Raw genomic sequence first — 14,226 nt, 5'->3', positions numbered from 1 at the left:
CTGCGCAGCAGCATCTCACCAATAACAATAGCACTTATCGCAGTGTTCCCTGTGGTACAATTAAAATTCCGTCAGAGTCTTCAGTCTGCCTCCCAGCCATGCCTGCTGTTTCTCAGCCCTCCTGGGCCACGTCAATTCCTCTGCTGCAATGTATAATTCACGAGCCACCAAACAGCACTGAGGACTCACCTGGAGACTCGCAGGCCCAGCAATGCAGAACTGCACTGGGGGAGATGTTGTACATGAACCTGGGAGAAATTTGTATGGGGTCGAGTTGCGTGTGACGCGGAGCCTCAAGTCAGCCAGGGCTGCTATGATCTCAGGGTCACCCTGATAATGTCACTCTTCCATTGGGATCCTCCACCTTCTTGCCTTCCTCAGTAAGGCTTGTATCCTTTTATTTTTTCCTGACCTTTCTTCTTTCGTCTTCTGAAAGACAATTGTGGTGTCCTCTAAAACTAATTTGGATGTATATCTTCTATTTGCAGACAATTCCATAGTGATGCATTGGCGTAACCTGTAGAGTCTCAGAGTGGTTGCTTTTAGTTAAAACCAATTAGAAATGACCAGAAATAACAGCGCCTGGAGACAGAGAAGTCATTTTTCTTTGAGCCTCCCCAGAGAGTTGGCCTCTCCATGGATTAAGTGTTTTAGTATATTAGGGGGCAGCTGATTAGAATCATTGTGCTTTTTTAATCATTACATTTTTGCATGTATAGTTTATAGCTGTATAATAGCTAATAAGGCTAAGTGTGTCACAGCAAAAGTGAGGATTGTTTAAATGACTTTGTGTATGAAACTTGGCCTTCACAAAGGCTGCCAAAGAAAGCATCAAGGTCCTTGAATCAGCTCATCCATCATGTTTTATGACTTTTGATGAGATGAGTGATAATGCAAGAGCAACCACACATCATGTCTTTGTACTTGAACAGTGCTTCCACCAGATAAATGTATGAATTGCTGAAACACACCTATGCAAGTCATCTTTCTAAATATTCTAGTTTCTTTGAAGTCTGAATTTGGACTTTGTTGATTTTCATCAGTGTAGCACCATAAATCACAGAAAAAACAATTGGTGCTACTTTTTGGAGCATTGTGATGGCTAAGAAGAGAAACACATTCATTTTTTCTAATTATTTTCTCTCAGGAGTGTAGCAGCAATTTGTTAGTCGGGCAGGCAGTAGCAGTCAAAAGATGGACTACTGAATGTGGCTACATCTATCATTCCTAAGATGACCATGACATAGCCACCATTATTAACCAGCAACCTCAGGAGTAGCCTAAAATTAACAGTCCCATACAGCCGCCATCATTAAGACAATAAGAAAACCTTCCATTATTGTCTGTTTTTTTTCTATCTGAGAGGCCTTATTAACTAATTAACTGTAGAGAGTGGGTACTGTTAGCATTCCCAAGGCCTATGGTATTGACCCGTAATTCCAGTAGGTGTCTAGCCAGTCCCTCACTGGACCCTCACTGGCTCTTCCTGCAATTGGGTCTGTTGCGCCGGCTGTGTCCTTGTGTGCGGTGGGCGTGCAGCAGTGGCATGTGGAGCAGGCAGCAGGAAGCGAGCCTCCCTGTCTCCCCAGACTGAACAGTGAATGAGGATAAGTGAGGAGCGCCAGTCAATGAATCAAGCAGCAGGAAGGGAGCAGCCAGGGGGGGGGAGTGTGACGTCCCCACGGGAGAGGCCTCGCATTAGGAACTTCCTCGTCTGTGTGTTTCTGGCACAGGTTAAATGGATCGCTCCCATTAGCGCGCTGAGAGGACAGCTCCATTATATGAAGGAGACTGTAACTTTGAATGTCACGGTGCAACAACCCCAGAGCACGCCTCGTCTACCAGGGAGGCAGGGTGACAATAACCATCCATGATAATCATTCCCTGTCAGGCTTTAAGGAACCTGAAATTATGACGTACAGCCTGCCGTACGCCTCAGACTTCATTACAGTGCTGTCACTTTGAGTCGCTTGCGATGGCACCGTGCTCCACAGCCGGCTGCAGCACTGTGGCTGCCAAACCCCAGATTCACTCTCCTCCTGTCTAAGTGGCATGTTTACAGGATGTGTGCCCCCCCTACAGATAGATGTGGTGGTGGTTAACCTCCAGTCACCTGCACGGTATCTCTCTTTCTCTATAGCATAGGCGATGTCTTACGAGAACTTATGCTGAATTGTTTACCGATGTAAGGGAAAATATGACAGATCAAAGGCCACACCGTGACAACTGCCCCTCCTTCTGGTAATATAGAAATTAGATTTCAGACGCAAATACATACAGACAATCGACTTATCTTTTAACTTGAATTTCTATTTAATGCCCACAAAGCATAGATGCTTATTAAAGGTGATCCTCAAGTTGTAGGCATGTTTATAACAGCCTGTTTGTCAGCCAAGGAGAGCTTCACCTCCAGACTGACCTCTGAACCTGCCATCCAGTGGAGAAGACAGGAGCTGGCAGGCATTGCCAATGTCAGTGCCCAGAGCTAACTCCTTCTTTCTCCCCGCCTGACTCATTCATTGGCTTTGTGGCCCCTTCTCCTTACCACCCCCAATCACAGGGCTCTGAATGACACATAGAGGAGGAAGTGGGCCCACTAACCGCCCGTCCTGCTTCTTCTAACATGTATAGCAACAGGCCAGATGAGCCTTTGCTAAAATACAGTAACGGTTTTCTCTCTGCGTTTTACAACACATTAGAGAAGAGCATAGTGTTGTTATCATGAGGTGTGTGGGATTTGGTGGGTGCAAGGTGGGCAGTAGCTTATCACACACACGCAGATTCAACAGAGGCCAGCTCCCGTGTTAGCTGTTTCAGGGTTTATTTTTACTTAGGTTACACATTTTTATCTTTTCATCTGGTTTTATTGATGAAGTTAATAAACCTGCTAAAGAAATTCTGTGGAGTTTTTGACCACTACCGGGACTGTAGAGAAATGATCTGTTCCCTGTAGCACTTGCATGAAGACACACATGCACACCAAAAGCTGCAGCGGTTAGTAGTTTGTCAGCTGGTGCCAGAAAAATGCCAAAGCAGGTAGTGAAGTGGATAAACAAAAAGAGGAGGAAGGCGACCATCGGACAAGTTTCACAATGCAAGTTTTGAAAGAAATTTCAAGTTTTTATGAAGCAGTAAATGCATTCAACTTGCTTTTTTTTGGCCCCAGGGATGCACACAATATTTTGTCGCGAGAAACTTCTAAAGTCCAGTAAACAAAACTGTTTGTTTATGCTGAAAATTCCCCAGGGTACTTATTACAATAAATACCCCTCTTTACATAGACTTGACTTCATGAAGCATTCAGATTTAATACATTTGCTTCTGTGGGACAATAGACATTTACTTAGTATCAGAATCACTTGATACTGAGTTCATGGGTGCCTTCAGTGTATTAATTAGGAAATGAAGTGATTAAAGAACAATCATTAGTCATCCCTGCATGTCGAAACATAAGTCAGCTTGTCAACATTATCAGTGTGGTCTGTGTGGCTAACGCTGGGCGAAAGCACACACATATCGTATTCACACTGTATCTTTCACTTCCTCTGTCATAAACACTTCGCAAAGTAAAGGGTTGTTTATAACATAAGATCTCTGATCAGGCGGGGGCACATTTGCTAACACTTGAGAAAATGACACCCCCATGCAACCAGCAATAAATTTGAATTTTGTATGCACCTTCTGTATGTTAAATGCATTTTACAGGAAGTAAATTATCCCTGGATTAAATCACTCCCTTTCACATCACTTGTCTAATGGACCAGAAGTAGTCTGAGGATGTCTGTTCTATGTGTCTGCAATTGTATAGTAAGGTCTGACTATAAGCCAGGCAAAAAAGCTGCCTATTTGCTATTTCCTGCGAATACAGTTTCCACTGAGCCACCAGCTATGTTCCTTACATGGTCTAAGAAATTGTCTTACCCAAACGGAGAGTCGGTTAACTGCTTAATACGGCCTTTTACAGCTGCCTCGTGTTGCAGCACCTTGACACTGCTGGTCTTTAATGGGCCATCAGCTCTTGCTGGCTTTCATGCCATTTGATTGAAGTGTAGAATTAAGACCGGATTACTGTTTATTTTCTCCTCGCGTAGTTTCACAGTTGGACAGAACAGAAGCTTTTAGCCCTGAGCACTAAAACAATGCTAGAGCTTCATCACAGACTGCTGGCCCCGAGGTGACTGCTTTCCTTCTTTCTGCTCAGTGGAGTTGTTATTAGTTATGTGTTTCTCTGTTTATGTCTATAGGAGACTGAAGGGCTTATTTGTTTTCCCCCTCGTTGCTCTTTGACTCGTTTTCCCCTCAAACGTGTCTGAAACATTGTTATCTCTGGCCAGACGCCTTTTTCACAGAGAGTTATTGAATCATGTCAACTCGCCGTCCCCGGAGTTTCAAATGCAGGCTGTAGAAAAAATTAGCAATTGCTTCCGCATGACAAGTGGGATCTATTAGTGTACTCTCGTCCTGCAAAGCATGAGCATCCAACGGGCCGCTGGGGACCTCGGCTGGCTGTGCGCTTGTCCGCGTCAGGCTCCCGGGGCATTAGACCAATGGTGCAGACAGGAGAAGCAGCCGGAGCCACGGCAAAAACCGAAGTGGCTCATTCGATGAGTTGACACCTGAAGGGATGAGGACAGGCAGTATGAGCAACGGCTGCGTGGCTCCACCTCCGTCGCAGCCAGGTCTGACTCACACTGGTCAGACTGGCCACTTGTATTAGTAGCAGTTGGTGACTACACACATCACTGCACGTATCTGTTCTGTGGGTTATTAAATCTTTCCTACTATGTTGCAAAAGCGAACATGTTTTCTCTGAGGCCTGTGTAAGCCACAGTGAGTTTTACAATAAATTCAGCCACATTTTTCTTTTTGGAAAAAGAGGATTGTATCACACATAGAGAGTAGTACTTAAGACCAGCCTTTGCTCTCTGATCAAGTCTCACAAGAAGCGACTTTTTTTTTTTTTATCTTTAAATGTTCCACATGTTTAGTCTGAACTTTTTAAAAGCCGTTTTAATATATTTGATCTCAACAGATTATTATTTAAACTGTTTGAAACATTATGCACATATCTTTTAAATGTTAAATAGTTGTCTTTATATTTTGACTTAATTGTTATTGTGCATCTTCACCTGTGTTTAGATTATACTTTAAAATTAAAAAAATTGTACACTGTCTCTTGAAAAAGAGGTCCTGATCTCGAGGAGACTACCTGCTTGAATAAAGGATTAGCTAGCTAACACTGAGGTCAAAGTGCCACCATCTCCCTCAGGACAGGCTTAGTCATGAGCTCAGGCCCAATCAGTGTGGCTACTCAACTCATTAGCATAACAAATGTTGTTGGTTTTTGTTTAAATTTCCATTCACTGCCTGCAGAGAATGGAGTTTCAACCACCTTGTCAGAGATGTTGATGTAGCATGGCCGTAAGTCAGACACCAGCCTACACACAGAATTACCCGGGGCCTGCCACCTCGGTGACCTTGGTCAGTCGCAGTGTGTCGGGACACACGGTTTCCTTCTGCATTGCCGTCATCACTTTCAACCATTTATAACCCCCATATAAATTAGGCTTTGTGCAGATTTTAAATTGTTTTTTTTTTATATATATATTTGTTCATGTTTGTTTGTTCTGTCTTTGCAGGTATCTCAGTTACAAAGAAGACACACACTTGTAAGTACAATTTTTTTTTATTAATCTGTTTTTTATCCCTACTATGATTTTAAGGCAGTAAAAATTTCATCTAATTCTAAAGCAAATTCTATGTGAAAAAAAAATCCCTACATCTCATAATCGACACAGTAGAGATGATTAGATCATTGTATTTGCATCTATGTTGACTCTTTTTTTGTTTTTTCACTGCCTATAAACATGTTATTGCCTTACTAGTACTGTTATGAACCCTCAATTAGATCTGTGCCACCCACTTTCACTATTTTGTATTTCTCCATCTCCATACCGGAGAGAATATGATGATAACCCCAGAGAGGAAATTAAAATGCTATGCAGTCTTATGACTGCTTGATAATCATGCACATTTGAAGCAGGCAGTGTGGTGAAGCACCTCTTTGTTTTCTGCAAGGCCTTGCAGCTGAACAACAAGGATGTGGTGTTGTGTGGTGGTTTGTAACCTCTGAGGCTGCATTAACTACCAGTTTGTATTCTTCAAGTACAGATCATATCAGCACAATTGAAAGATACAGACACAGTATGTGACACATGTCTCACACGTGAGATGCGAGGCTTCTTTGTGCACTACAACAACAGGCTTTTCTTTTCTTTAACCACCGCTGCCTTTTCAATTCATTCTTCTCATTAAGAATTGATGAACAGTCAAACCTGTAGAAATCAATAATTTCCAAGAGATTTGTACTGTATTTTGACACTTGTGAAGTGCAATCGAAAAGGCATGTAAAAACGCTTTTGTGTAGTGCTCTGCAGTGTGTCGGTGTATGTGTGTACCTTCGTACGTGTGTGTTCGTACCCCACTATGTGAATGGAAGAAACTAGCCCTGAAGGCTATCCTTTCACTCTGATCACTCTGATGAAACTTGTGGAGAGGGAAGGCCAGAGGGCTTTTCTGTAAGAGCGGTCGGAGTGTTTCAGATTGTGAGAGGCTGCATCTCCCCCTGTAAAACACCCCGGCTCTTTCTTACATCAGACAGCAGGGCAAAGGATATGATCTTCAACGCTAGACAGCTCTACCTTACTCAAACAGCCCTGTCAAAACAGCAGCACGATTGTGTGTTAAGCTATTTGCTTGTCTGGAGGGGCTATGGTATTTTTTTTGATGTGTGTGTGTGTGTGTGTGTGTGTGTGTGTGTGTGTGTGTGTGTGTGTGTGTGTGTGTGTGTGTGTGTGTGTGTGTGTGTGTGTGTGTGTGTGTGTGTGTGTGTGTGTGTGTGTGTGTGTGTGTGTGTGTGTGTGTGTGTGTGTGTGTGTGTGAATGTTCGTGTTAGTGTCAGGATATCTTCAAGGTAGAACAGAAACGCTTTGACCCACCATCCACTACCCCACTATCTTAATTAGTGCGGCGCTAAGCACCTCTACACTGGATGGGGGCTCAAATCAAAGAGCATGATTTAGGAGTCTTGGGTTCAAAGCCCTGGGCAGAGACTGGACTACCCTGTCTCATTTCAGTGAGAAATATTCAAATCTTGTCCATGTGAGGAAATCAAAGTAAAGCCCCTTAACAAGTAGTTGATTGCTGTGCCTCACAGACAGGAAGCGGCCCTAGCGCCTCGTCAGAGCTGTGTGCACAAGAAGGAGTTCAAGGGCCAGTTAATGGTCATTGAGAATGTGGAGGGAAGGTCTTTTTCAGAGAAGCTTTACCCCCACAAGCCATGGCTGGTGGGGTAATAATGAGGGAGATGTCACTGCCCTACATGGTTATAGCGGGGCTGTAGATCTATTTCTGTTCTCGGAGTGAAAACATCGGCTTCCCCGCTACTGCCACTCGTAATGTGAGCTTGGCAGTCTTGCTTGTGTGTGCGTGCGAGTGTGTGCGAGTGTGTGTGTGTGTGTGTGTGTGTGTGTGTGTGTGTGTGTGTGTGTGTGTGTGTGTGTGTGTGTGTGTGTGTGTGTGTGTGTGTGTGTGTGTGTGTGTGTGTGTGTGTGTGTGTGTGTGTGTGTGTGTGTGTGTGTGTGTGTGTGTGTTTAGGAGGTCTTCCCAGTCCAACCCAGACCACAGGGATGGGCTGTGTCTCAAACTAACTCCCCACTCTGCCTGAGTGATCAAACTGCTGGAAGCTCCCCGCCATGCCAGTCCCCTCATCAATATAAATTACAGGGGCAGCTGTTCACTGGCAGACTCCTCTCCTCTCCTTTCCTTTCCTCTCCTCCTCTGCTTCCCTCTTCCATCTACCCAAATTCACTAATCATTGAGCCATCAGAAGGTGAAGTATTCTAGATGAAAACAGATACTTAAATCATTGTGCCAATGGCTGTGATGTCTTCTCCCCCTTCAGGACTTATGTAGATTTATGTCTGAGGCTGCACCCCGCTCTTCTCTTTATCTGTCCCTGCTTCTTCATTTCCCCAGAAGGGGCAGCCCCACACCAGCAAGTCCTTTTACCACAAGGCTCTAATTCTCAGCAAGAAGTCAGCTGTGGTTTTCCTGTGCGTTTCTCTGGCAGTTTTACGTACACGCGGTGATGTAGACTTTTAGAAGCAGTGGATTTATCTCTCAAACTGCCCGTGTCAAGAAGAGGTGACAGTAAAAGATCAAGCATTTAAATTTTGTATATATATATATATATATATATTTCTTTTTGTCCTACTTTGATGGTGGACACCAGATATGCTCTATCACCTTCTTCTACCTCAGCAGGGCTGGGTTTCTGTGAGATGGGTTTCTGTTTGGACCTGTTGAGAGAGTTGGTGTGGAGCGGAGGCTCAGATGCAGCAGCTGATTACGCTGAGATTAGACGTCTCACCTCTAATCTGCCATCAGCAGTCTGGGACTCTGTCTCAGCTCGAATAGCAGAGAGCGAGCTAGCACATACACACACAGGTCATGTAGCCAGGATGCTCTTCCTCGAACAGAGGAGATCTCCTGATTACCTAGAGCTAATCCTCTCTCTCTGTTGCAGCTGTAGCTGCACAATATACTGATTGTCTGCTGACTGTTTAGACCATAATATAGAACAAGACAAAGATCTGCATATACACTTTAAGTTGCATGTTTACAGTTTCCTTTATCAAAGAGTAGACAAAGCTTATTGGATAAAATCAAAATCTGCTAATATGTCCAAATAACAGAAGCACCACATAATAATAAAATAAAATCCAATACAGCAACTGGAAGTGAATTTGCCCCTTTTTGATAATTTCAATAAAAGATGGAAAATATCAGCATCACAATTCACTATACGCAAATATTTAAGTACTGTAGTTTTCTCTGTAAATGTACAATAATTAACTGGCAGCAGCTTTGTCTGCAAAGTACTGTATTTTTTACAGTTTCTGAATTTTAGAAATACAGTGAATGTATTATTACAAATAAATATACAGTTTTTGTTCTTCTTCAAACACAATACTGGTCATAATTTTTGTCATTAAATTATTGAATTTTTACACGACGTAAATTGTATTTGAATTCATGCCATTTTAGTGTATTTGATTTAGTTGTATTTCAAACATTTGCATTATTTTCCCAATCCCCTGTATTAATGTGCAGTATGTGGAGTGTGCGTCTGGGTTTAGATTGGAAATAGAGTGGCCAGAGGGAGGCAGTAGTACAAATGATACTGCGGGAAAAGAGAAAAGGAGACAGATGAAGTTTCCTCTCTTCAGTCTACAGATACACTTTAGAGAGCTCCAGTTTTTTTTTGTTTTTTTTTCATCCTATATTTATCTCCATTGTGGTGACAGACTTCTTACACTGATTGAGAAACATGGCCTTGCTCCTGCATCTTCATTTATTTGCCAGCCGCTTGTATTGAGTTTCTCACGTCAGCGATGTGCGCTCACATACTAATAGTACAGCCAATCTGTTTTAAAGGAGCCAGATGATAGATTATTCCGTACTGCCTTAGAAAAAAACACAGAGTTCAGAATTACAGTGAAATTATATCACTCATTAAGGCTCACTCAAAGTTATAAAGCCGGAGTTTTGTAGACTTCATGCCTTTGTGCGTTTGATTTTTTCTTTTCTTTGCAGAACACTGATAAAAGTATTCTGGTACATGTTTTTGAAAATATGCTAACAGCCTTATTAATCCCAATAATGCTCTCTGTGTTCACATAGCACAATGACAGATTTTACCCTTGAAGAGCATCTGCTTTGCCACAAAATGACATGGCAGATCCTGCTTGGATGTCTGGGCAGTACAATGTTGTGCACTGGCTCTGTGAGTGGAGGTATTTTCAGTTAATCAAACATGAGATTTATGGTCCTTAATAGTGCTGTACATTGCCAATTTAGGAGAATAATATGTCCCAGTTGCTGTCTAATTTTGCTTGGCAACAGGCGCACTCCTGTGGAATCGCCCGGGGCAGTGTGAGTTGTCTCTGCATAGCTCAGTGTTCCATGCTCAGTGGTTGTTTGAAGGTATTTCATCACATTGTTGCCTTGATTCAGCTCCGTGGGGATTTGTTAGTTGCACTCATGTGGGAAGTGCATCCAGTACATTGTTAAGCTAGGGCTGATAATGAAGATCAGCCAGCCAGAGTCCCCTGAGCTACACGGAGAGAGATAGTCTAGTGAGACGCACAGCACAGACATAGTGGAGCAGCACGAGCACACACACACACAAAGGAATCATCAGCACAAAACCTACAACACTGAATTGTGCTGTAGTGTATTAAACAACACAATGCAGTACTGTGCAGTAGATTATTATCAAATACATTATACTCTGTTGTTCTTACTAAACATTATTCAAATTTTTTTTTAAACTGCCATTATGATGTTTAAACTTTAGTTGAGCAATATCACCATCATTTCAATGTTTTTATTGCAACTGAAAATGACAATGCAGGGCCCCGCTACAAACAGCTTCTCTTTCTGTGGCAAGTTATTTGATTCTCAGCATGGTACTAGGACTGGTTGTTTCCTCTTCTCCCACAGCAACATTGAATGCTTAAATTGACACAATCTTTTTCTCCCTCTGTACTGTAGGTTATGTTTCATCTTACTCTATTTGTTTGTTCCACAAAAGGAGTATTTTCTTTTTGGACATTTTGGTTTAATCTATAATAGATGGCTATTTTTTTCTGAAATAGGTCAGTGTAATCACAACAGTGAGGGATGGACAGTCACTGTAAAAGGGAAATCAATAGAGCTATCTATTTGTCGTAAACCAGGCCAACATGATTTTTCTCTATTTTTCCTCTCCTGCCATGTCTTTTCCGCTCCAACTCAATATGGCAGGTCCTCATTTTTCAGCAAAAGCATTATGTCTGCCATTTTGTAAATTGCAAATGGCCTTTGTACATGCACTTTCTTTGCATAAGTTTCTGTGGGTAAAGACTCTTTATATCACCTCCGAGGGGCCCGGTTTTTTTTTTTTTTATAAGGTGGGGGTAGGGGGTGGGGTGCAAGACAGGTTTTTGTGGGGCTGTGGGTGCTCTGCTTTTGTTTGCTCTTAATCTGGTTCTTCTCTTGGTACCGGCTCTTTCAGAGAATTTGAGCTGGAGTGAAGAGAGACCTCGTCTTCTTTTCCTCACCCTTTCCCTTTTGTCTTCCGCAAAACTGAAAGGCCCTGTCTTGAAGTGTTGTCAGACCAGAAAACAAGAGTAAGTGACATGTGACAAGGACACAATGCTTGGATGGGCCAGCCAAAGTAAGTGGCCCCATCTGCTGTGGGCGATTTTTCTTATGCCGGCTGTCTGCCGCCTCAGGTGAAAGGGGCCAGGGAGCGAGGGCTGTGCTGAGATGGTGGCTTCTGCCAGGCAAAGCAGTTGGCATGGCTGGAAGGGCACGGCTGGCCTCACGCTCACTGTGGCACACAGTCGCACAAGCGCAGGTTATCCGTCTCTCATCAGGTTTCGGATGCCTCATCATTTTCCCATGGTGTGCACACATTCGGCGCAGGACAAGAGTGTCAGCATGTAATGAAAGGTTTGATTCATGGAGGGCGACAGAGGCGGAGGTCATGGAGCTCCTCCAGATATGATCCTGACTGATGCTGATGGGGAAGCTTTTAAGATCGGGTCCATAATTTTATGTCCTTGTGCCATCATAAGGTTCCTCTGAGGTTGTCCTTACAGCGGCGTCTTTCAGATACTGACGGGCTTTTGAGGCAAAATGGAGTGGAAAAATGAAATGAAATAAATCTATTGTCAAAAACATTACGTTATGGATTTTAAGGATCTGTATATATGCATTAATCAAGGCAGATCCAATTAACAGATATAATTGAATTGCTGAAATGTTGTTGACTAAATGAATAGGATGTCCCCAGTAATATAGTTCTTTTGAAATGCTTTACGGTGTAAGCACCATTTTAAGATCAATGATAATCTGCACTGTGCATCAAAGCAAAAAAAATATGTTGGGACAAAACACAACAAACTGCATACCGATCAAATGTGTACTGAACCTGAATTAGATAATTCGAAGTGAGGATCATAACTTTCCGACAAATAATGTCATTCTGTTCAGAAAGCAGAAAAAGAAGTTACATACACAGAGAAGAAAGCAGACGTGCTCACAAAAGCTTTCGGTGATATTATACATTGACATTTGTGCTGATCGCATTGTGCCCATTTTGTTGAATCTGCTTTATTAGAGAAATGCTCTTTTTTCCGCGTTGCTATTAATTTGTGTTTCCGTGGGTGTGCAGTGTGAGAACACAGGGATGCGGTTAACCCATTGTGAAGTTAGCCGTCATCATTAAGATTCTGCAGATAACAGGCATGCGGATTTCTACTGCTCAGCATTATAGGATCCCAGACATCAAAGGCAGGTTTTCCTTCTACTGTGTCTGGTGCACGGTGAAAAGAGAGAGGGAAAAAAAAAAAAAAAAAAAAAAAAAACAGGTAAAGAGATATGGAGGCAGGAAAATAAAGCAGATTGAGCGAAGAGAAGAGAGCTTGTATACTGTGCGTGTAGTACGCAGGAGTCAGTTGACACAATGCTCTATAATATGTTTGATGCCACTGTGGGTCCCTGCTGCATAGTTAGCTCCTCGCTAAATTGGCGTCCACTCTGATTAAGTGGCACAGCCCTTAATAACACCACGGTTGACGGCAGGTTGGTTCACTTTAAAGATCAAGTTCATTTCTCACTGTGGTCGTTAAAGTGCAGGCCTGCGTAACTCAAAACAATTCATTTGTGTTTTTTTTCTTTTATAATTATTTTTACCGACTCTATTTTTCCTCTCTTTTACCCATAACACTGTTGCCGGCTTACACTTTCATGTAGCCTCCTTTCATACCTAATCGATATAAAAGTACTGTCAATAATGTTTTTCTTTGCACAAATCTCATAATACTATTTCCAGTTGTGTTACACAGATATTACAATGAAGTTCCTATTAATTCAGATTACTTTCTCTTTCAGCATGGTGCCATTATGCTTGTGCCATTACATCAGAGTGAGCTGTTCTACAGTGAGAGTATTGAATGTACAACAGCGCGCAAAATATGCTGTTCTCCAGTATTGTGCTGGATTACAGAATCAAGGTCGACTCACAAGACACAGAGCAGCATTATCCCTTAATCCTGTGTTTTGGTTTCAAATAGCCTTTTTACACCTAATCTTCACAAGTAAAATGACAAACATGAATACTGAGGTAGGTATTTAAATGTGCATTACCTGCAATGTTAAGGTCAAAGGCTTATGCTGACTTAAAGTGGCTCTATATTTTGTGAAAGAACAGACAATCATGTGTTATGTTGTTGCGGCTCTATTACAGAAGACTACGGAGTCATGTGATGAAATTCCCTCCGGCGGTTTCAGATGGATAAGTCTGGGAACTTTTCATCCAAACTATATTTTGTTTGTTTTTCCACTTGTTTTTTCTTTGTATTCTGTGTAAAATTCTGAATGAAGATACTGTTTACCCCTCACATTAACCTCTCACCAAGTTTTGTTTGGCCTGCTGTACTTGGGCACTCGGAGGACAAGCTTCACTGAGTCAACAGATACAGCAAGTACACCGTTTACACTAGCAAGGCAATGTCTCCCCTTGACCAAGCTGGTCTTGGTGTGTCCGTCAGGCTCAGCTGTGGCAGAGCTGGAGGAAACTTAAAGGTGCTGTGAAAGACTAAAAGTGGGCCAGCTGCTGCTGCCTCCTGTTGACCTACCTTGTTCAGAGGGTCCAGGTACAGACTGATGACAGGACTCCTCCTCAGCGGACCACATTACTAATGTGTGAGGGTGCAAGAGGAACACATTCAGTGATGAATCACTCCCCTGCACCCATGGCATCCTCATAAGTCAAGAGTAAAAGTGTTGAGAGTGCGCTCAGTAAAGAGATCCTTCGTCCCGTCCACCATAGAGAAACACCATGCAGGCCCAGTGGAAGAGGGGAAGGGGGAAGGCTAAGTGGTGCACATCACACATAGCCTGAAGATCTCCCTCAATCTTGAGGAAAACACGAGTCCCTCTGGTGGGTCACTTGTTTTTTTTTTTTTTTTATAAATCTCATAGAACTTAGGAAAAGTAACTTTCATGCTTGAACAGAGAGCTGCTTTAGAGTAAACTACATCGTGTTGATCTGGAATGCCTCACCGGACCGACTGCATTACCTGAAGTCACAGAGAGAACATTAATTATTTGTTG

General features: G+C 42.7%; 1 protein-coding gene across 1 annotated transcript in view; it reads left to right on the top strand.

Moving 5' to 3' along the window:
* Window positions 1–14,226, top strand: part of roraa (RAR-related orphan receptor A, paralog a) — a 172,380-nt gene that overhangs the window by 111,340 nt on the left and 46,814 nt on the right. Inside the window, exon 2 of the mRNA XM_069708658.1 lies at window positions 5,640–5,669. Coding sequence (XP_069564759.1) covers window positions 5,640–5,669 — 30 coding nt within the window. The remainder of the gene's footprint in view (window positions 1–5,639; window positions 5,670–14,226) is intronic.

Source organism: Brachyistius frenatus, unplaced genomic scaffold (assembly GCF_029030835.1).
Source record: "Brachyistius frenatus isolate BFR_SWC_R1_liver_20210118 unplaced genomic scaffold, ASM2903083v1 Contig_77, whole genome shotgun sequence".
Taxonomy (NCBI): domain Eukaryota; kingdom Metazoa; phylum Chordata; class Actinopteri; family Embiotocidae; genus Brachyistius; species Brachyistius frenatus.
Note: the sequence above shows the minus strand (reverse complement) of the source record. Positions and strands in the feature narration are given on the sequence as shown.